Here is a 24,664-nt window from a genome sequence, read left to right on the forward strand (position 1 = left end):
CCCATTTCTTTTTGTTGTTTTCATAATCCATAAGCTAATCCTTTTGTCCATTTTCATAGTCCTAAAACAATATTAAACAAACACAACATCCCCTCCCTGTGTGTGTGTGTATGTGTGTGTGTGTACTCCCTGGATGAGGAGATGTAATCTCATGTTTTGTCCACAGAAACCAACAGGAGAGATCAGAGTCAGAGATTCTCAGTGGTCAGTCTTCCCAGAGTCATCAAACAGACCTGGCCTCCATATTCAGTGTATGTGGTCCTGTTATGTACAGTTGTTTTTGTTTACCTCAAGTAAAGTTGATCTGTCGATCATTCATTAATGTGTTGATGAGAAAGCATTTCTTCTCTTGCTTAACTTATTTACATTATTTATTTCAGTTGCTTGAAGAGAAAATTATGACATTTGTGAAGAACGAGCTGAAGATGTTCAAGAGGATTCTTAGTCCAGAACTCCCAGAAGGCTTTGAGAGTCAGAAGCAGGAAGTGGTGGATGCTGAAGAATAGAAGCAGGAGAGCATTGCCAGAGAGGGGGCTCTGAAGATCACACTGCACGTCCTGAGGAAAATGAACCAGAAGGAGCTTGCTGACACACTGGAGAAATGTAAGATCTGTCTGCCTCATGTTGAACGGTGTTTTATAACATTTAAAAGCTGTATCTAAAGTACAGCTAAAGTAGCTGTGTAACTCAATGATATTGTAGCAGCCTTAACTAGAGGTCGACCGATTATGATTTTTCAACGCAGATACCGATACCGATTATTGGACGACCAAAAAAGCCGATACAATTTTTTTTACATTTACTTGTAATAATGACAATTACAACAATACTGAATGAACACTTATTTTAACTTAATATAATACATCAATAAAATCAATTTAGCCTCAAATAAATAATGAAACATGTTCAATTTGGTTGAAATAATGCAAAAACAAAGTGTTGGAGAAGAAAGTAAAAGTGCAATATGTGCCATGTAAGAAAGCTAACGTTTAAGTTCCTTGCTCAGAACATGAGAACATATGAGAGCTGGTGGTTCCTTTTAACATGAGTCTTCAATATTCCCAGGTAAGAAGTTTTAGGTTGTAGTTATTATAGGAATTATAGGACTATTTCCCTCTATACCATTTGTATTTCATTAACCTTTTACTGTTGGATGTTCTTATAGGCACTTTAGTATTGCCAGTGTAGCAGTATAGCTTCCGTCCCTCTCCTCGCTCCTCCCTGGGCTTGAACCAGGAACACAACGATAACAGCCACCCTCGAAGCAGCGTTACCCATGCAGAGCAAGGGGAACAACCACTCCAAGGCTCAGAGCGAGTGATGTTTGAAACGCTATTAGCGCGCGTTAACTAGCCAGCCATTTCACTTCGGTTACACCAGCCTCATCTCGGGAGTTGATAGGCTTGAAGTCATAAACAGCGCAATGCTTGACGCACAACGAAGAGTTGCTGGCAAAACGCACGAAAGTGCTGTTTGAATGAATGTTTACGCGCCTGCTTCTGCCTACCACCGCTAAGTCAGATACATAGATACTTGTATGCTCAGTCAGATTATATGCAACGCAGGACACGCTAGATAATATCTAGTAATATCATCAACCATGTGTAGTTAACTAGTGGTTATGATTGATTGATTGTTTTTTATAAGATAAGTTTAATGCTAGCTAGCAACTTACCTTGGCTTACTGCATTCGCGTAACAGGCAGTCTCCTTGTGGAGTGCAACGAGAGGCAGGCAGGTCGTTATTGCATTGGACTAGTTAACCTGAAGGTTGCAATATTGTATCCCCCGAGCTGACAAGGTGAAAATCTGTCATTCTGCCCCTGAACGAGGCAGTTAACCCACCGTTTCTAGGCCGTCATTGAAAATAAGAATGTGTTCTTAACTGACTTGTTAAATAAAGGTGTAAAAAAATAATAGAAAAACATCTGCAAAATCGGTATAAAAATACCGATTTCCGATTGTTATGAAAACTTGAAATCGGCCCTAATTAATCGGCCATTCCGATTAATCGGTCGACCTCTAGCCTTAACACAACACCTAGTGACCTCATCAAGTAGCAGCCGGGATGTGTTGTGGTGATTCATTTAGAGAGAGAGACAACAATAATAATACCATCAATAATACCAATAATAATATAATCAGTCACACCAGTCTGTAATGCATTATGAAAACTGTTAACTCGAAATGACACAACGACAAGGTTCCAGTTTAACAAAGTTTACTCTACTATATGAACACACTACAAGGTAGCCATTACACTCCAAGGCTAGGTCCAACAACCACCAGACTTCCTGCGCATGCGCACTCTTGACTGAGTGATAGCCCCGTAATAACAGAAATATAGGGATACTTAAAACATGAACTTAACAATCTCCCCCTTTTCTTTAAAGACAAAAAAAACATCAACAACATAATTAAATGTCCAAGTATTATTCAAGTTCCTCATTACAAATGGGTTGTGTGACAGTTATTTGTAAACTCAAGCTACTATTTTCCTTCCATTACTGAGAGCCTGTAGGAGCACAAGACCGGATGCTCCCTTTTTAGTCAGACAGTCAGCAAGCTGCTCCTTTGTGGTCGACCACAGAATCCGCTGGATTCTCTGTGCTTGAATAAGTTCCTTGATGCTGCTAATCTCAAAGTCTTTTCTCTGTGACAGACTTGGTTGACTTCACAGCATCAACTAATGAGTAGTTGTCAGTGACACAAACTACAGGTAGGAAGTGCCATTTTGTCCCACCAGTGATAACCTAGCGAAGCATCACTGAAGACAACTAGTTTCAAAGAGTCATCTTTTCCACCATGCTGAAACTTTAAAGTCACTTGTTGTGATTTCAGTTTACGAACAACTTTGTTTGCCTCATGAATGGTTTGTACAGTGGCGTGTTTTGTGTTAGATGCCAAGTTGCAACCATCAAACCAGGTCTACTCTGTCTCGCAGTCCATAAAATGTGTCATATCTTTGACCTCAAATGACCAGCTTCAATTCCACATAGAGGGGAATTCCTTTGTACGGCTCTTGGAGAATCCATGTGGATGGGTTGAAGATTCTTGATATAGCTCTCCTGTTGCATCAGTATTTTTCCATCAACTGTAATAAACTCTATGCCAACATAACAAAAATGTATGATCATGCTCCTCACGGCCAACCTAGAAAACAGCTTTGAGGTGTGGAATCACAGTTGAAGCAAAGGTCTGTGAGCCACCCCAGATAAAGTCATCAACATGACAGGCAAGTACTCCAGTCACATTGCAGTCTTGATCAAGCCAATGGAAGACTGCAGGATCCACTTGTGACATTTTTCCACCTGTATTCAGCATTGTTGCCTTGACTTTGTTGTACCAGTAGAGTGATGCATCTGCCAGTCCATACACACACTTTTTTAGTTTCCACAGTGTTCCTTCACTTTTAGCTTCGGGCGGAGGTCGGATGTGAATGTCCCTTGACAGCTCTGTTCCCTGCAAAAATCCAGATTTGATGTCTATGGAATTAAGTTTTCATTGTTTCTGGCAGATCACTGTCAGCAGCAATCTGAGTGACTCTGAGGCGCATGTCGGTGAGTCGTTTGGGAGTTGTTTAGTAGCCAGCTCCTCTAAACCTCTAGCCACTAGATGAGTCGTTTGGGAGTTGTTTAGTAGCCAGCTCCTCTAAACCTCTAGCCACTAGATGAGTCTTTTGGGAGTTGTTTAGCAGCCAGCTCCTCTAAACCTCTAGCCACTAGATGAGTCTTTTGGGAGTTGTTTAGCAGCCAGCTCCTCTAAACCTCTAGCCACTAGATGTGCTTTGGGCACTATTCCAGTTAAGGATTCTTTAAGGGTACACACCCACCGTGTTGAGACGCACTTTTGGCCAATGTCTTTGACTTCCTCAAACACTCAATTTTTCCTCCAATTACTAAGCTCATCTAGCTTAGCTGAGTCAAATGACACGTCCTTTGTTTCAAGTACATCATCATTTTGAATGTCATTCTGTTTTTCTCGATTTTCCATTGATTCAATTCTGATATTATCTACAAGTGACAGGTCAGCTGACCCTGTTGTACCAGGAAGTGTAGCTGGTTCAGAGTACTGCAAGTTGGACCAGTTCTGGTGTTTTCCTTTGTCTTTTCCTGCTTGTCCAATGACGGTTGCTGTGTGTGGAATACCACTTTCTCTGTCCATGTATTTAACAGTTTGTCCTGTTTTCAGATTGGAACAACCATGTTCTCTTAACACATATGGCTGTTGTTGAATGTTTTCCTCATTTGAACCCTCAATAGTATTACCTGTGGCATGGTTAAAGGTCTCTGCTCCATTTCCTGTGTCAGTTTCAGTGTCCATATCATTGGATGTGACATCTGGTAGGTTTGTGTCTGTTACTGTGTCCTTTTTGTCATTTTCATTGGGAGACTGATTCTCAGCTACAGCCCCTCTATCTTGTTGATCATTTACTTTCCGCAATCTTGAGTGATGCACCCTGACAATCATGCCTTCGTGCCTCACAAATATCACCACACCATCTTGACCAATGACTACTCCCGGTCCTTTCCACTCTTGACAGTCAACTCGTTTGTAGTACACTTTGTTTCCAGTTTCGTACTTCTCATCATCATTATTCCCTGAACTGCTGAGTAACTTCTGAAGTCTGTCAACTGTATCATGTCCAAACTGTTTGTAAAGCTTTTGCAATACTTTGTGTTTTTCTTTAGTGCTCATGTTCTTTGTGACTGTCAGAATCTCCATGTTCTTTGTGTCTGTCAGAATCTCATTTTCACATGGACTCTGTGAGATGTCTTTGTCTAAAATGTTTACACAATAGTGGCCTGAGGTAGTAAGTTCAAGAATCACTGGTTGTTTAAACATCACTGCCTTGTCATTTTTATGTCTAGTACAGCCTCTGCCTTCTTGAGGGAAGCTTTGCTTAATAGTAAGGGGATATCTGTAGGGACCACCTCTGTTTCAATGTGACACTTAGTCTGACCAATTTTTGCTGGTATCTTAACTCTCTTGGTAGAATGGACAATTCTCCCATCTTCAAATTTGAAAGCTCTTTTGCTTGGTGTGTCAATCATATTTTGTACTTCTTTCATATTTAGTTCACTGACATAGCTATCAAGCCATTTTGCACCACACACTGTCCGTGTACATGCAGTATCAATCACAGCAGATCCTAAGGATTCAACTATAAAAAATCTCAGTATCAGATTCATTTGAAAACAGTGTAATGTAACTGCTCTATCTCTGTGTTTACATTTTCCTCTGTTAGTTTAACTTGTTCATTTTTATGAGGACAGTCTTTAACCCAATGGTAAGTGCTTTGACAAATTGCACATTTCTATCTCCTTCCATATGTGTCCAGTGGATTTGTGCCGGGAAATGGCGCCCTCTTCTGGTTGTCTTGAGAACGTGACTTGTTGGCGCCTTTTCTGTGCTGCTCGGTGTAATATGCTGCGTCACTCACTTGCATTCCATCTGTTATTGGCGCGACAGACGTCTTCCCACCAAATATTATTTTTAGTGCCGACTTCATAGATGCAAAAGTCAGCACAGTACAAGCAGTCAAAGCCAACTGTTTCTCCCTACCATCTAGACAAGCAGTACCTAGTAACTTGAACGCTAACACTGCATCTGGGAGAACCATGTCGTACTTGCGCATCCTATTCATTCTATTGTACCTCTGTTCGAAATCAATGATGTAGTCCGCCATTGCAACCGAAATATCTCTCGTAACACTGTCAAAGTTTGAATATGCCTCGTAGGCACGGTCTTTCTCTTCTTTAAGAAATACAGAATCCAGTGCTGTGATCAAAGTTCCCATACCGTCATCCTTGTTCAAATCCTCAACGGATATTTCCAGTGCTGTATCTCTCGCTCTTCCCTCGAGCGATAATACCACCGCAAGTGCTTGCTTTTTCCCGTCCAGATTCCCAGTTAATTTTTCCAACTTTCGTACGACCTCTTCTCGTCGAAGCGAGGTGGCACGTTGTAGTTAGAAGCCATCCTCTGCTACCAATGTTAACTCGAAATGACACAACGACAAGGTTCCAGTTTAACAAAGTTTACTCTACTATATGAACACACTACAAGGTAGCCATTACACTCCAAGGCTAGGTCCAACAACCACCAGACTTCCTGCGCATGCGCACTCTTGACTGAGTGATAGCCCCGTAATAACAGAAATATAGGGATACTTAAAACATGAACTTAACAAAAACATTTACACATTTATACAGTCAGTTAAGAGAATCAATTATTATAATTTAAAACTTTATAACAGTCCTACAATACTGTAGGCATTAAAACAGACGTAATATTAATATCCTCTGTGTTATTTCTACATTCAGATGAGCTTGCTGTGATTTGCCAACGTGAACTCAAATCTAATCTAAAGAAGAAGTTTCAATGTGTATTTGAGGGGATCGCTAAACAAGGAAACCCAGCACTTCTCAATAAGATCTACACAGAGCTCTACATCACAGAGGGTGGAACAGGAGAGGTCAATAATGAACATGAGCTGAGACAGATTGAGACAACAACCAGGAAACAAGCAAGACCAGAGACTGCAGTCAAATGTAACGACATCTTCACACCCTTAACTGGACAAGACAAACGTATCAGAACTGTGCTGACAAAGGGAGTCGCTGGCATTGGAAAAACAGTCTCTGTGCAGAAGTTCATTCTGGACTGGGCTGAAGGAAAAGCAAATCAGGATGTCCAATTTGTATTTTCATTCCCTTTCCGGGAGCTGAATTTGATGAAAGAGGACAAACACACTTTCATTGAACTTCTCAATCACTTCTCAATGGAAACCAAACAATCAAGAATCTCCAACTACGACAAGTACAAAGTTCTGGTTATCTTTGATGGTCTGGATGAGTGCCGACTGCCCCTAGACTTCCAGAAGAACAAGATCTGTTGGGACGTCACAAAATCAACCTCAGTGGATGTTCTGCTGACAAATCTCATCAAGGGAAATCTGCTTCCCTCTGCTCTCCTCTGGATAACTACCCGTCCTGCAGCAGCCAATAAGATCCCTTCAGAGTGTGTTGACCAGGTGACAGAGGTACGAGGGTTCAATGACCCACAGAAGGAGGAGTACTTTAGGAAGAGATTCAGTGATGAGGACCTGGCCAGCAGAATCATCTCACACATAAAGACATCAAGGAGCCTCCACATCATGTGCCACATTCCAGTCTTCTGTTGGATTTCTGCAACAGTCCTTGAACACATGCTGAAACAGAAGAGAGAAGAGATGCCCAAGACTCTGACTGGGATGTACACACACCTTGTGGAGTTTCATACCAAACAGAAGAATGAAAAGTATCTTGGGAAAGAAGAGACAGGTCCACACTGGAATAAAGAGAGCATTCTGTCACTGGAAAAACTGGCTTTTCAACAGCTTGTGAATGGCAATCTGATTTTCTATGAAGAAGACCTGAAAGAGGCTGGCGTTGATGTCAATGAAGCCTCAGTGTACTCAGGATTGTGCACACAGCTCTTTAAAGAGGAATGTGGGCTGTACCAGGACAAGGTGTACTGCTTTGTTCATCTGAGCATTCAGGAGTTTCTGGCTGCTGTATATGTGTTCCTCTCATTCATCAACAACAATGAGAATCTAATGGACAAACTGCAAACAAACGACAAGTCTGCAATTACTTTCTATAAGAGTGCTGTGGATAAAGCCTTACAAAGTGAGACGGGAAACCTGGACCTTTTCCTCCGCTTCCTTCTGGGCCTCTCACTGGAGTCCAATCAGAAGCACTTACGAGGTCTACTGACAAAGACAAGAAGCAGCTCACAGAGCCATGAAGAAACAGTCAAGTACATCAAGAAGAAGATCGGGGAGAATCTCTCTCCAGAGAGGAGCATCAATCTGTTCCACTGTCTGAATGAACTGAATGACCATTCTCTAGTGGAGGAGATCCAAAGCTACCTGAGCTCAGGAAGTCTCTCAAAACCCAAACTGTCACCTGCACAGTGGTCAGCTCTGGTCTTTGTGTTGCTGACTTCAGAAAAGGAGCTGGATGTGTTTGACCTGAAGAAATACTCCAGATCAGAGGAAGGTCTTCTGAGGCTGCTGCCAGTGGTCAAAGCCTCCAGAGCTGTTCTGTGAGTAAATAAAATGACATTTAAGAACTAATCATCAGGAAGAAATATTCAGTTTAGAGAATAATATGTATTATAATATTAAACCAAATGCATCTACCATTGTCCTTCTACAATACTCGTTAAATCAACAGTGTGTTTGTGAAGTCATGATGATCTCTTTGCAGGCTGTCAGGCTGTGGAGTCACAGAGGAAGGCTGTGCTTCTCTGGTCTCAGCTCTGGAGTCAAACCCCTCACACCTGAGAGAGCTGGACCTGAGTAACAATGACCTGAAGGATTCAGGAGTGAAGCTGCTCTCTGCTGGACTGGGGAATCCCCACTGTAAACTGGAGACTCTGAGGTCAGTATTCCTGTAGTTGGTCAACAAGTGATAACTGTTCACCAGATCCACATGTGTTTACCAGACACACATAGTCCACACCATATGTGTTTGGACAGTGAAGCTTACAGTTTTACATTTGGTGCTATGCTCCAGCATTTTGTATTTTAGGTAGAATGTTTCGTATTAGGTGACAGTACAGAATGTCACCTTTTATTTGAGAGGATTCATATATGTTTTTCCTTTTAGAAATGAAAGCACTTTATGTATGTACAGTGGCTTGCAAAAGTATTCACCCCCCTTGGCATTTGTCCCCCCCAAAATTGCCTTACAACCTGTAATTAAAATAGATGTTTTGGGGGTTTGTATCAGTTGATGTACACAACATTCCTACCACTTTGAAGATGCTAAATATGTTTTCTTGTTAAACAACCGATAAATAATAAGAACAGAGAACTTGTGCATAACTATTCACCCCCCAAAGTCAATACTTTGTAGAACCACCTTTTGTAGCAATTACAGCTGCAAGTCTTTTGGGGTTTGTCTCTATAAGCTTGGCACATTTAGCCACTGGGATGTTTGACCATTTTTCAAGGCAAAACTGCTCCAGCTCCTTCAAGTTGGATGGGCTCCGCTGGTGTACCGCAATCTGAAAGTCATTCCACAGATTCTCAATTGGATTGAGGTCTATGCTTTGACTTGACCATTCCAAGACATTTACATTTTTCCCCTTAAACCACTCGAGTGTTGCTTTAGCAGTCTCAAATCTCTGGAAGGCTGAAACAGGTTTCCCTCAAGAATTTCCCTGTATTTAGCGCCATCCATCATTCCTTCAATTCTGACCAGTTTCCCAGTTCCTGCCGATGAAAAACATCCCCACAGCATGATGCTGCCACCACCATGCTTCACTGTGGGGATGGTGTTCTCGGGGTGATGAGAGGTGTTGGGTCTGTGCCAGACATAGCGTTTCCCTTGATGGCCATAAAGCTCAATTTTAGTCTCATCTGACCAGAGTACCTTCTTCCATATGTTTGGGGAGTCTCCCACATGCCTTTTGGCATACGCCAAAAGTGTTTGCTTATTATTTTTTTTTAAGCAATGTATTTCTTTATGGCCACGCTTCCGTAAAGCCCAGCTCTGTGGAGTGTACGGCTTAAAGTGGTCCTATGGACAGATACTCCAATCTCTGCTGTGGAGCTTTGCAGCTCCTTCAGGGTTATCTTTGGTCTCTTTGTTGCCTCTCTGATTAATGCCCTCCTTGCCTGGTCTGTGAGTTTTGGTGGGCAGCCTTCTCTTGGCAGGTTTGTTGTGGTGCCATTATCTTTCCATTTTTTAATAATGGATTTAATGGTGCTCCGTGGGATGTTCAAAGTTTCAGATATTTTTTTATAACCCAACCCTGATCTGTACTTCTCCACAACTTTGTCCCTGACCTGTTTGGAGAGCTCCTTGGTCTTCATGGTGCCGCTTGCTTGGTGGTGCCCCTTGCTTAGTGGTGTTGTAGACTCTGGGTCCTTGCAGAACAGGTGTATATATACTGAGATCATGTGACAGATCATGTGACACTTAGATTGCACACAGGTGGACTTTATTTAACTAAATATGTGACTTCTGAAGGTAATTGGTTGCACCAGATCTTATTTAGGGGCTTCATAGCAAAGGGGGTGAATACATATGCACGCACCACTTTTCTGTTTTTAATCAATTTTTTTATTTTTTTTATTTCTCTTGACCAATTTGGACTATTTTGTGTTTGTCCATTACATGAAATCCAAATATAATCTATTTAAATGACATGTTGTAATGAAACAAAATAGGAACAACACCAAGGGGGATGAATACCTTTGCAAGGCACCGTAGTCTACCATTTGAAGAAGTCTTCATTATTTGGACATATTCACATATATTGGTAATGGTGAGAGGTTAGCATGTTTTGTTGTAGTCTCTGTTATTGGTAATGGTGAGAGGTTAGCATGTTTTGTTGTAGCCTCTGTTATTGGTAATGGTGAGATGTTAGCATGTTTTGTTGTAGCCTCTGTTATTGGTAATGGTGAGAGGTTAGCATGTTTTGTTGTAGCCTCTGTTATTGGTAATGGTGAGATGTTAGCATGTTTTGTTGTAGCCTCTGTTATTGGTAATGGTGAGAGGTTAGCATGTTCTGTTGTAGCCTCTGTTATTGGTAATGGTGAGATGTTAGCATGTTTTGTTGTAGCCTCTGTTATTGGTAATGGTGAGAGGTTAGCATGTTCTGTTGTAGCCTCTGTTATTGGTAATGGTGAGAGGTTAGCATGTTTTGTTGTAGCCTCTGTTATTGGTAATGGTGAGAGGTTAGCATGTTCTGTTGTAGCCTCTGTTATTGGTAATGGTGAGAGGTTAGCATGTTTTGTTGTAGTCTCTGTTATTGGTAATGGTGAGAGGTTAGCATGTTTTGTTGTAGTCTCTGTTATTGGTAATGGTGAGAGGTTAGCATGTTTTGTTGTAGCCTCTGTTATTGGTAATGGTGAGAGGTTAGCATGTTTTGTTGTAGCCTCTGTTATTGGTAATGGTGAGAGGTTAGCATGTTTTGTTGTAGCCTCTGTTATTGGTAATGGTGAGAGGTTAGCATGTTTTGTTGTAGCCTCTGTTATTGGTAATGGTGAGAGGTTAGCATGTTTTGTTGTAGCCTCTGTTATTGGTAATGGTGAGAGGTTAGCATGTTTTGTTGTAGCCTCTGTTATTGGTAATGGTGAGAGGTTAGCATGTTTTGTTGTAGCGTCTAACTTTCTCACTCATATTATTTTTAATTATTTTTATTTCACCTTTATTTAACCAGGTAAGCTAGTTGAGAACAAATTCTCATTTGCAACTGTGACCTGGCCAAGATAAAGCATAGCAATTCGACACATACAACAACACAGAGTTACACATGGAATAAACAAAACATAGTCAATAATACAGTAGAACAAAAGAAAACAAATGTGCAAATGAGGTAAGATAAGGGAGTTAAGGCAATAAATAGGCCATGGTGGTGAAGTAATTACATTATAGCAATTAAACACTGGAATGGTAGATGTACAGAAGATGAATGTGCAAGTAGAGATACTGGGGTGCAAAGGAGCAAGATAAATAAATAAATACAGTATGAGGATGAGGTATATAGATGGGCTATTTACAGATTAGCTATATACAGGTGCAGTGATCTGTGAGCTGCTCTGACAGCTGGTGCTTAAAGCTAGTGAGGGAGATAAGAGTCTCCAGCTTCAGAGATTTTTGCAGTTGGTTCCAGTCATTGGCAGCAGAGAACTGGAAGGAGAGGCGGCCAAATGAGGAATTGGCTTTGGGGGTGACCAGTGAAAAATACCTGCTGGAGCGCGTGCTACGAGTGGGTGCTGCTATGGTGACCAGTGAGCTGAGATAAGGCGGGGCTTTACCTAGCAGAGACTTGTAGATGACCTGGAGCCAGATGGTTTGGCGACGAGTATGAAGCGATGGCCAGCCAACGAGAGCGTACAGGTCGCAGTGGTGGGTAATATATGGGGCTTTGGTGACAAAACGGATGGCACTGTGATAAACTGCATCCAATTTGTTGAGTAGAGTGTTGGAGGCTATTTTATAGATGACATTGCTGAAGTCGAGGATCGGTAGGATGGTCAGTTTTACGAGGGTATGTTTGGCTGCATGAGTGAAGGATGCTTTGTTGCGAAATAGGAAGCCGATTCTAGATTTAATTTTGGATTGGAGATGCTTAATGTGAGTCTGGAAGGAGAGTTTACAGTCTAACCAAAAACCTAGGTATTTGTAGTTGTCCACATATTCTAAATCAGAGCCGTCCAGAGTAGTGATGCTGGACGGTCGGGCGGGTGTGGGCAGTGATCAGTTGGCCAGAAGTTTACAGAATGGTGTCGTCTGCGTAGAGGTGGATCAGAGAATCACCAGCAGCAAGAGCGACATCATTGATGTATACAGAGAAGAGAGTCGGCCCGAGAATTGAACCCTGTGGCACCCCCATAGAGACTGCAAGAGGTCCAGACAACAGGCACTCCGATTTGACACACTGAACTCTATCAGAGATGTAGTTGGTGAACCAAGCGAGGCAATCATTTGAGAAACCAAGGCTGTTGAGTCTGCCAATAAGAATGTGGTGATTGACAGAGTCGAAAGCCTTGGCCAGGTCGATGAATACGGCTGCACAGTAATGTCTCTTATCGATGGCGGTTATGATATCGTTTAGGACCTTGAGCGTGGCTGAGGTGCCCCCATGACCAGCTCTGAAACCAGATTGCATAGCGGAAAAGGTACGGTGAAATTCGAAGTGGTCGGTAATCTGTTTATTAACTTGGCGAAGACCTTAGAAAGGCAGGGCAGGATAGTAATAGGTCTGTAGCAATTTGGGTCTAGAGTGTCCCCCCCGTTGAAGACGGGGATGACTGCGGCAGCTTTCCAATCTTTGGGAATCTCAGACGATACGAAAGAGAGGTTGAACAGGCTAGTAATTGTGGTTGCAACAATTTCAGCAGATCATTTTAGAAAGAGAGGGTCCAGATTGTCTAGCCCAGCTGATTTGTAGGGGTCCAGGTTTTGCAGTTCTTTAAGAACATCAGCTATCTGGATTTGGGTGAAGGAGAAATAGGGGAGGCTTGGGCGAGTTGCTGTGGGGAGTGCAGGGCTGTTGACCGGGGTAGGGTTAGCCAGGTGGAAAGCATGGCCAGCCGTAGAAAAATGATTGTTGAAATTCTCAATTATAGTGGATTTATCGTGGTGACAGTGTTTCCTAGCCTCAGTGCAGTGGGCAGCTGGGAGGAGGTGCTCTTATTCTCCATGGACTTTACAGTGTCCCAGAACTTTTTTGAGTTTGTGCTACAGGATGCAAATTTCTGCTTGAAAAAGCTAGCCTTAGCTTTCCTAACTGCCTCTGTATATTTGTTCCTGACTTCCCTGAAAAGTTGCATATCACGGGGGCTATTCGATGCTAATGCAGAATGCCACAGGATGTTTTTGTGCTGGTTAAGGGCAGTCAGGTCTGGAGTGAACCAAGGGCTATATCTGTTCCTGGTTCAATTTTTTTTGAATGGGGCATGCTTATTTAAGATGGTGAGGAAGGCACTTTTAAAGAATGACCAGGCATCCTCTACTGACGGGATGAGGTCAATATCCTTCCAGGATACCCGGGCCAGGTCGATTAGGAAGGCCTGCTCGCTGAAGAGTTTTAGGGAGCGTTTGATAGTGATGAGAGGTGGTCGTTTGACCGCAGACCCGTTACGGACGCAGGCAATGAGGCAGTGATCGCTGAGATCTTGGTTGAAAACAGCAGAGGAGTATTTGGAGGGCAAGTTGGTTAGGATGATATCTAAGAGGGTGCCCGTGTTTACGGATTTGGGGTTGTACCTGGTGATTTCATTGATAATTTGTGGGAGATTGAGGGCATCAAACTTAGATTGTAGGATGGCCGGGGGGGTTAAGCATGTCCCAGTTTAGGTCACCTAGCAGCACGAGCCCTGAAGATAGATGGGGGCCAATCAGTTCACATATGGTGTCCAGGGAACAGCTGGGGGCAGAGGGTGGTCTATAGCAAGCGGCGACGGTGAGAGACTTGTTTCTGGAAAGGTGGATTTTTAAAAGTAGAAGCTCGAATTGTTTGGGTACAGACCTGGATAGTAGGACAGAACTCTGCAGGCTGTCTCTACAGTAGATTGCAACTCCACCCCATTTGGCAGTTCTATCTTTAATCAGATTCAGATCTGATTAAACTAACTCTTAGTTTCCTGATTCAGATCTGTTTAAACCAACTCTTAGTTTCCTGATTCAGATCTGTTTAAACCAACTCTTAGTGTCCTGATTCAGATCTGTTTAAACCAACTCTTAGTTTCCTGATTCAGATCTGTTTAAACCAACTCTTAGTTTCCTGATTCAGATCTGTTTAAACCAACTCTTAGTTTCCTGATTCAGATCTGTTCAAACCAACTCTTAGTTTCCTGATTCAGATCTGTTCAAACCAACTCTTAGTGTTATTATTCATTATTTATTTATGATTTGTATTAATCAAGGCATAATCAGGATTAATTTAGTATTGTTTAGAAACGTGTTATCTACTCCCTTAGACGGAAAATTACTCCAGTCATCATCCACAGTTCAGTTACTATTGGGCAAAACACAACCCAAAACACAACCAAAACAAACTGCAAATGCAACCAATGAGTTTGGAACCAAATACTACACTTTTGACTACTTTAATACACTATAAGTAAATTGATCAGAATATTTACGACTTCAAATTATCAAAGTATGGGGGGACTAGATACATAAAGTGCTTTCATTTCTAAATGGTGAAACAGATATGTATTAAAATACCCTCAAATAAAAGGTGACATTATATACTGTCACCTCATATGAAACATTTGATCTGAAATCCAAAATGTTGGAGTATAGAGCAACATTTAAAATGTTTTCTTCACTGTCAAATAGATATGGTGTGGACTGTATACTCAATACAATCTAAATCTGATACCTCACTGTCTGTCTTTTGACTGATACTGCTTTTTAAACTGGTCTGGTCAGTCTACTCAAATATTTGTACTATACATGTTTCTATCTGCAGGCAATACTTTGATAATTTGTCATTTCTAATAATGATACATTCATTTATGAATAGATAAGACAGGTTTCAAGACACTGATATATCTGAATATGTTAAAAAAAATATACTGCCACTATTTTCACCACCAAAGAATATCAGTGTGATTTTAATATGATTTGACTCTTTGCAGGCTGTCAGGCTGTCTAGTCACAGAGGAAGGCTGTGCTTCTCTGGTCTCAGCTCTGAGGTCAAACCCCTCACACCTGAGAGAGCTGGACCTGAGCTACAATCACCCAGGAGACTCAGGAGTCAGACTGCTCTCTGCTGGACTGGAGGATCCACACTGCAGACTGGAGAAACTCAAGTATGTAGAGGGTTTATGTCAATGTTCATATCAGACATGTTTGACTTATCAGGCTGGTTAAGACAAACATTCTGACCACCACTTGGACAAAGTTATATGTGTGTGTGTGTGTGTGTGTGTGTGTGTGTGTGTGTGTGTGTGTGTGTGTGTGTGTGTGTGTGTGTGTGTGTGTGTGTGTCCAGTGTATGTGTGTGTGTCCTCTCAAACACAGAATGGACACACACAATAGACACACACACAAAATAGACACACACACACGCTGGACTCACAAACACACACACACACACACACACACAGGACAAAAGCTGTTGCCCAATACCTTGCACAGCAGTCGTTTCACCACAGGAAGCTGGGGTTGTTACAGTTAATGAACTGGATATTCTATGTTCATTATCACATATCAATCACACTTACAAAAGGGTTCATTGATCATTATATTGAATAACACATTGAATCAGTACATTGGTTTTCACATTAGTATACCAAAATGACCATACAATTCTTGGAGACGGAAGATGAATCTATATGTTGTTTGAGAGAATAAACCAAATGCATCTGCCATTGTCCTTCTACACTACTCGTGTTAAATTAACAGTGTGTTTGTGAAATCATGATGATCTCTTTGCAGGCTGTCAGACTGTGGAGTCACAGAGGAAGGCTGTGCTTCTCTGGTCTCAGCTCTGGAGTCAAACCCCTCACACCTGAGAGAGCTGGATCTGAGTAACAATGACCTGAAGGATTCAGGAGTGAAGCTGCTCTCTGCTGGACTGGGGAATCCCCACTGTAAACTGGAGACTCTGAGGTCAGTATTCCTGTAGTTGGTCAACAAGTGATAACTGTTCACCAGATCCACATGTGTTTACCAGACACACATAGTCCACAACATATGTGTTTGGACAGTGAAGATTACAGTTTTACATTTGGTGCTATGCTCCAGCATTTTGGATTTGAGATAGAATGTTTCATATTAGGTGACAGTACAGAATGTCACCTTTTATTTGAGGTTAAAGGTGAGAGGTTAGCATGTTTTATTTTTCTAAATGGTGAAACAGACATGTATTAAAATACCCTCAAATAAAAGGTGATACCCTCAAAGAATAGCAGTGTGGTTTAAGGCACAAGGCGAGACCCAGATGACACGGGAGGCAGATGGTCAGAGTCTTTGATATTTATTAATATACTAAAAGGGGTAGGCAAGAGAATGGTCGTGGACAGGCAAAAGGTCATAACCAGATCAGAGTCCAGGAGGTACAGTTTGGCAGGCAGACTAGAGGTCAGGACAGGCAGAATGGTCAGGCAGGCTAGAGGTCAGGACAGGCAGACTGGTCAGGCAGGCTAGAGGTCAGGACAGGCAGAATGGTCAGGCAGGCTAGAGGTCAGGACAGGCAGAATGGTCAGGCAGGCTAGAGGTCAGGACAGGCAGAATGGTCAGGCAGGCTAGAGGTCAGGACAGGCAGAATGGTCAGGACAGGCAGAATGGTCAGGCAGACTAGAGGTCAGGACAGGCAGAATGGTCAGGACAGGCAGAGAGGTCAGGACAGGCAGAATGGTCAGGCAGGCTAGAGGTCAGGACAGGCAGAATGGTCAGGCAGGCTAGAGGTCAGGACAGGCAGAATGGTCAGGCAGGCTAGAGGTCAGGACAGGCAGAATGGTCAGGCAGGCTAGAGGTCAGGACAGGCTGAATGGTCAGGCAGGCTAGAGGTCAGGACAGGCAGAATGGTCAGGCAGGCTAGAGGTCAAGACAGGCAGAATGGTCAGGACAGGCAGAATGGTCAGGCAGGCTAGAGGTCAGGACAGGCAGAATGGTCAGGCAGGCTAGAGGTCAAGACAGGCAGAATGGTCAGGACAGGCAGAATGGTCAGGCAGGATAGAGGTCAGGACAGGCAGAATGGTCAGGCAGGCTAGGGGTCAGGACAGGCAGAATGTTCAGGCAGGCTAGAGGTCAGGACAGGCAGAATGGTCAGGCAGGCTAGAGGTCAGGACAGGCAGAATGGTCAGGCAGACTAGAGGTCAGGACAGGCAGAATGGTCAGGCAGGCTAGAGGTCAGGACAGGCAGAATGGTCAGGCAGACTAGAGGTCAGGGCAGGCAGAATGGTCAGGCAGGCTAGAGGTCAGGACAGGCAGAATGGTCAGGACAGGCAGAATGGTCAGGCAGGCTAGAGGTCAGGACAGGCAGAATGGTCAGGCAGGCTAGAGGTCAGGACAGGCAGAATGGTCAGGCAGGCTAGAGGTCAGGACAGGCAGAATGGTCAGGCAGGCTAGAGGTCAGGACAGGCAGAATGGTCAGGCAGACTCGAGGTCAGGACAGGCAGAATGGTCAGGACAGGCTAGAGGTCAGGACAGGCAGAATGGTCAGGACAGGCAGAATGGTCAGGCAGGCTAGAGGTCAGGACAGGCAGAATGGTCAGGCAGGCTAGAGGTCAGGACAGGCAGAATGGTCAGGCAGGCTAGAGGTCAGGACAGGCAGAATGGTCAGGCAGGCTAGAGGTCAGGACAGGCAGAATGGTCAGGACAGGCAGAATGGTCAGGCAGACTAGAGGTCAGGACAGGCAGAATGGTCAGGACAGGCAGAATGGTCAGGCAGGCTAGAGGTCAGGACAGGCAGAATGGTCAGGCAGGCTAGAGGTCAGGACAGGCAGAATGGTCAGGACAGGCAGAATGGTCAGGCAGGCTAGAGGTCAGGACAGGCAGAATGGTCAGGCAGGCTAGAGGTCAGGACAGGCAGAATGGTCAGGCAGGCTAGAGGTCAGGACAGGCTGAATGGTCAGGCAGGCTAGAGGTCAGGACAGGCAGAATGGTCAGGCAGGCTAGAGGTCAGGACAGGCTGAATGGTCAGGCAGGCTAGAGGTCAGGACAGGCAGAATGGTCAGGCAGGCTAGAGGTCAGGACAGGCAGAATGGACAGGCAGACTCGAGGTCAGGACAGGCAGAATGGTCAGGACAGGCAGAATGGTCAGGACAGGCAGAATGGTCAGGCAGGCTAGAGGTCAGGACAGGCAGAATGGTCAGGCAGGCTTGAGGTCAGGACAGGCAGAATGGTCAGGCAGGCTAGAGGTCAGGACAGGCAGAATGGTCAGGACAGGCAGAATGGTCAGGCAGACTAGAGGTCAGGACAGGCAGAATGGTCAGGACAGGCAGAATGGTCAGGCAGGCTAGAGGTCAGGACAGGCAGAATGGTCAGGCAGGCTAGAGGTCAGGACAGGCAGAATGGTCAGGACAGGCAGAATGGTCAGGACAGGCAGAATGGTCAGGCAGGATAGAGGTCAGGACAGGCAGAATGGTCAGGCAGGCTAGGGGTCAGGACAGGCAGAATGTTCAGGCAGGCTAGAGGTCAGGACAGGCAGAATGGTCAGGCAGGCTAGAGGTCAGGACAGGCAGAATGGTCAGGCAGACTCGAGGTCAGGACAGGCAGAATGGTCAGGACAGGCTAGAGGTCAGGACAGGCAGAATGGTCAGGCAGGCTAGAGGTCAGGACAGGCAGAATGGTCAGGCAGACTAGAGGTCAGGACAGGCAGAATGGTCAGGCAGGCTAGAGGTCAGGACAGGCAGAATGGTCAGGCAGACTAGAGGTCAGGACAGGCAGAATGGTCAGGCAGGCTAGAGGTCAGGACAGGCAGAATGGTCAGGACAGGCAGAATGGTCAGGCAGGCTAGAGGTCAGGACAGGCAGGCAGGCAGGCTAGAGGTCAGGACAGGCAGAATGGTCAGGCAGGCTAGAGGTCAGGACAGGCAGAATGGTCAGGCAGGCTAGAGGTCAGGACAGGCAGAATGGTCAGGCAGGCTAGAGGTCAGGACAGGCAGAATGGTCAGGACAGGCAGAATGGTCAGGCAGACTAGAGGTCAGGACAGGCAGAATGGTCAGGACAGGCTAGAGGTCAGGACAGGCAGAATGGTCAGGACAGGCAGAATGGTCAGGCAGACTAGAGGTCAGGACAGGCAGAATGGTCAGGACAGGCAGAATGGTCAGGCAGACTAGAGGTCAGGACAGGCAGAATGGTCAGGCAGGCTAGAGGTCAGGACAGGCAGAATGGTCAGGCAGGCTAGAGGTCAGGACAGGTACAGAGTCCAGAAAACAGACAAGGGACAAAAACCGGGAGGACTATCAAAAAAGAATAGAAGCAGGAGTAGGAAAAAACGCTGGTTGACTTGATAAACATACAAGACGAACTGGTACAGAGAAACAGGAAACACAGGGATAAATACACCAGGGAAACACAGGGAGATATATACACCAGGGAAACACAGGGATATATACACCAGGGAAACACAGGGAGATATATACACCAGGGAAACACAGGGATATATACACCAGGGAAACACAGGGATAAATACATCAGGGAAACACAGGGATATATACACCAGGGAAACACAGGGATATATACACCAGGGAAACACAGGGATAAATACATCAGGGAAACACAGGGATATATACACCAGGGAAACACAGGGATATATACACCAGGGAAACACAGGGATATACACCAGGGAAACACAGGGATATATACACCAGGGAAACACAGGGATATATACACCAGGGAAACACTGGGATATATACACCAGGTAAACACAGGGATATATACACCAGGGAAACACAGGGATATACACCAGGGAAACACAGGGATATATACACCAGGGAAACACAGGGATATATACACCAGGGAAACACAGGGATATATACACCAGGGAAACACAGGGATAAATACACCAGGGAAACACAGGGATATATACACCAGGGAAACACAGGGATATATACACCAGGGAAACACAGGGATATACACCAGGGAAACACAGGGATATATACACCAGGGAAACACAGGGATATATACACCAGGGAAACACAGGGATATATACACCAGGGAAACACTGGGATATATACACCAGGTAAACACAGGGATATATACACCAGGGAAACACAGGGATATACACCAGGGAAACACAGGGATATACACCAGGGAAACACAGGGATATATACACCAGGGAAACACAGGGATATATACACCAGGGAAACACTGGGATATATACACCAGGGAAACACAGGGATATATACACCAGGGAAACACAGGGATATATGCACCAGGGAAACACAGGGATATACACCAGGGAAACACAGGGATATATACACCAGGGAAACACAGGGATATACACCAGGGAAACACAGGGATATATACACCAGGGAAACACAGGGATATACACCAGGGAAACACAGGGATATATACACCAGGGAAACACAGGGATATATACACCAGGGAAACACAGGGATATATACACCAGGGAAACACAGGGATAAATACATCAGGGAAACACAGGGATATATACACCAGGGAAACACAGGGATATATACACCAGGGAAACACAGGGATATACACCAGGGAAACACAGGGATATATACACCAGGGAAACACAGGGATATATACACCAGGGAAACACTGGGATATATACACCAGGTAAACACAGGGATATATACACCAGGGAAACACAGGGATATACACCAGGGAAACACAGGGATATACACCAGGGAAACACAGGGATATATACACCAGGGAAACACAGGGATATATACACCAGGGAAACACTGGGATATATACACCAGGGAAACACAGGGATATATACACCAGGGAAACACAGGGATATATGCACCAGGGAAACACAGGGATATACACCAGGGAAACACAGGGATATATACACCAGGGAAACACAGGGATATACACCAGGGAAACACAGGGATATATACACCAGGGAAACACAGGGATATACACCAGGGAAACACAGGGATATATACACCAGGGAAACACAGGGATATATACACCAGGGAAACACAGGGATATATACACCAGGGAAACACAGGGATATATACACCAGGGAAACACAGGGATATACACACCAGGGAAACACAGGGATATATACACCAGGGAAACAGGGATATATACACCAGGGAAACACAGGGATATACACCAGGGAAACACAGGGATATATACACCAGGGAAACACAGGGAGATATATACACCAGGGAAACACAGGGATATACACCAGGGAAACACAGGGATATACACCAGGGAAACACAGGGATATACACCAGGGAAACACAGGGATATATACACCAGGGAAACACAGGGATATACACACCAGGGAAACACAGGGATATATACACCAGGGAAACACAGGGATATACACCAGGGAAACACAGGGAGATATACACCAGGGAAACACAGGGATATATACACCAGGGAAACACAGGGATATACACCAGGGAAACACAGGGATATACACCAGGGAAACACAGGGATATACACCAGGGAAACACAGGGATATATACACCAGGGAAACACAGGGAGATATATACACCAGGGAAACACAGGGATATATACACCAGGGAAACACAGGGATATATACACCAGGGAAACACAGGGATATATACACCAGGGAAATAAGCGACACCTGGAGGGGGTGGAGACAATCACAAGACGGGTGAAACAGATCAGGGTGTGACATGAATATGGAGAAAAATATACTGCCACTATTTTCACCACCAAAGAATATCAGTGTGATTTTAATATGATTTGACTCTTTGCAGGCTGTCAGGCTGTCTAGTCACAGAGGAAGGCTGTGCTTCTCTGGTCTCAGCTCTGAGGTCAAACCCCTCACACCTGAGAGAGCTGGACCTGAGCTACAATCACCCAGGAGACTCAGGAGTCAGACTGCTCTCTGCTAGACTGGAGGATCCACACTGCAGACTGGAGAAACTCAAGTATGTAGAGGGTTTATGTCCATGTTCATATCAGACATGTTTGACTTATCAGGCTAGTTAAGACAAACATTCTGACCAACACTTGGACAAAGTTATATGCTGACTGTGTGTGTGTGTGTGTTTTAGTGTATGTGTGTCAGTGTATGTGTGTCAGTGTATGTGTGTTTGTGTGTGTGTGTGTGTGTATCAATGTGTGTGAGTGTGTGTGTGTCCTGTGTGTGTGTGTGTCCAGTGTGTGTGTTCTTGCGCGTTTGTCCAGTGTGTGTGTGTGTGTGTGTGTGTGTGTGTGTGTGCGTGAGTGTGTGTCCGTGCATGTGTCCAGTCTGTCCAGTGTGTATGTGTGTGTGTGTGTGTGAGTAAGTGAGAGAGTTCAGGTGTATCCCTCAATGACTCTCTGTTCTTCTGCTTACCACTACAGTGTGGAACATGGTGGAGAGAACACAATGAAACCTGGGCTTAGAAAATGTGAGTGTTGACTGCTGTGAAGAATATGACTAAGAATAAGTCTTAATTCAAGTTAAGTCAAAGTCAAAGACCACCATCATTACTGACTTGGTCATATTAAATATCAGCTGTAGTTCTACAGAAGCAGAAATCAGGGACACCAACGTTTACAAAGAGTTGTTTTGACAATGTGTGTGTGTGTGTGTGTGTGTGTGTGTATGTGTGTGTGTGTGTGTGTGTGTGTGTGTGTGTGTGTGTGTGTGTGTGTGTGTGTGTGTGTGTGTGTAATTAATGGGAATAAGTGTGTATTATTTTACGATACAGTATAACATATGATCATTCAACAAGTCTCAAGTTACCTTAACTTCTCCTTTTGATACCTAGAAACATCTACATTAAATGAATTAGTGAAAAGTGAGTTAACATTCTAATGTGAATGATGATGATTTCTAATATTGTGTCTGGTTTCATCCATCAGATGTCTGTGATCTCACACTGGACCTAAACACAGTAAACAGACTCCTCTCTCTGTCTGAGGAGAACAGAAAGGTGACATGGAGGAGAGAGAAGCAGCCGTATCCTGATCACCCAGAGAGATTTGAGGTCTGTAGACAGGTGCTGTGTAGAGAGGGTCTGACTGGGCGCTGTTACTGGGAGGTAGAGTGGAGTGGGAGGGCTGTTATAGGAGTGACATATAAAGGAATCAGCAGGAGAGGAGGGGTTAATGACTGTTGTCTTGGATACAATGACAAGTCCTGGAGTCTGTTCTGCTCTGACAACAGTTACACTGCCTGTCACAATAATAATCTCACTACCATAGACGTCCTCCCCTCCAGCTCCCACAGAGTAGGAGTGTATCTGGACTGGCCAGCCGGCACTCTGTCCTTCTATAGAGCCTCCTCTGACACACTGACCCACCTGATCACATTCACCTCCACATTCACTGAGCCCCTCTATCCAGGGTTTGGGGTTTATGATGTGACTCCTCAGTGTCCCTGAAATAATAACCTGACACACACACACACACTGGACACACACACACACACACTGGACAGACACACACACACTGGACAGACACACACACACTGGACACACACACACACAGACTGGACAGACACACACACACACTGGACACACTCACTGGACACACACACACACACACTGGACAGACACACACACACTGGACAGACACACACACACTGGACACACACACACACACACTGGACAGACACACACACACTGGACACACACACACACACTGGACAGACACACACACACAGACTGGACAGACACACACACACACTGGACACACACACTGGACACACACACACACACACTGGACAGACACACACATACTGGACACACACACACTCACTGGACAGACACACATACTCACTGGACACACACACTCACACTGGACAGACACACACACACTCACTGGACACACACGCTCACACTGGACACACACACACGCTCACACTGGACACACACACTCACACTGGACACACACACACACTCACACTGGACACACACACACACAATCACACTGGACACACACACGCACTCACACTGGACACACACACACTCACACTGGACACACACACACACACACACTGGACAACCACACACACACACACAAACACACACTGGACTCACACACGCTGGACAAACACACACACACACACACACACTGGACAAACACACACACACACACACACACACTGGACAACCACACACACACACACTGGACAACCACACACACACACACACAAACACACACTGGACACACACACGCTGGACACACACATGCGCGTCTTCCTATAATTGTGAGGACCTCTTACAATAACACTGTTAAAATACCAATGTGATCATTTGTTGTCTTTTATGTTGAATAACAAATTGTATAATTATATATGGACATACGCTCCATAGTTGTACAAGTATACAAGGATATATTGTACTTTTCATAATAAAACATACTTGAAACAAGAAAAGCATGTTAATTGTGAAAACAGTTTGGTTATTGATGTTACGTTTCCTCTGTCAGGTTGACGTTAACCTGCGACTGGTTGAAACATGAAACTAATATGAAATGAAATACAAAACAATTAAATATGTGAAATAGAATTAAACAAATTGTACAACAGAGTGT

At 44.3% G+C, this 24,664-nt stretch overlaps 2 protein-coding genes across 5 annotated transcripts in view; both read left to right on the forward strand.

Annotated features, from left to right (window-relative positions):
- Window positions 1–24,664, forward strand: part of LOC139583688 (NLR family CARD domain-containing protein 3-like) — a 672,088-nt gene that overhangs the window by 112,837 nt on the left and 534,587 nt on the right. The window lies entirely within an intron of this gene.
- On the forward strand, window positions 399–24,658 carry LOC139539868 (NLR family CARD domain-containing protein 3-like). The gene is made up of 9 exons (XM_071343220.1): window positions 399–471; window positions 4,743–4,765; window positions 6,259–8,090; window positions 8,255–8,428; window positions 15,151–15,324; window positions 15,953–16,126; window positions 21,895–22,068; window positions 22,487–22,533; window positions 22,991–24,658. The coding sequence occupies exons 1-9, from the start codon at window positions 399–401 to the stop codon at window positions 23,509–23,511; spliced, it is 3,192 nt and encodes a 1,063-aa protein (XP_071199321.1). The 3' UTR covers window positions 23,512–24,658.

Source organism: Salvelinus alpinus, chromosome 1 (assembly GCF_045679555.1).
Source record: "Salvelinus alpinus chromosome 1, SLU_Salpinus.1, whole genome shotgun sequence".
Taxonomy (NCBI): domain Eukaryota; kingdom Metazoa; phylum Chordata; class Actinopteri; order Salmoniformes; family Salmonidae; genus Salvelinus; species Salvelinus alpinus.

Bases quoted from the DNA above. Each gene is read 5' to 3' on its own strand.
- LOC139539868 (XM_071343220.1), top strand. From the start codon at position 399: ATGACATTTGTGAAGAACGAGCTGAAGATGTTCAAGAGGATTCTTAGT. The intron at 472-4,742 runs GTCAGAAGCAGG...TGTGTCTGTCAG, and splicing joins ACTCCCAGAAGGCTTTGAGA to AATCTCATTTTCACATGGAC. The intron at 4,766-6,258 runs GTGAGATGTCTT...ACTTTATAACAG, and splicing joins CTCATTTTCACATGGACTCT to TCCTACAATACTGTAGGCAT.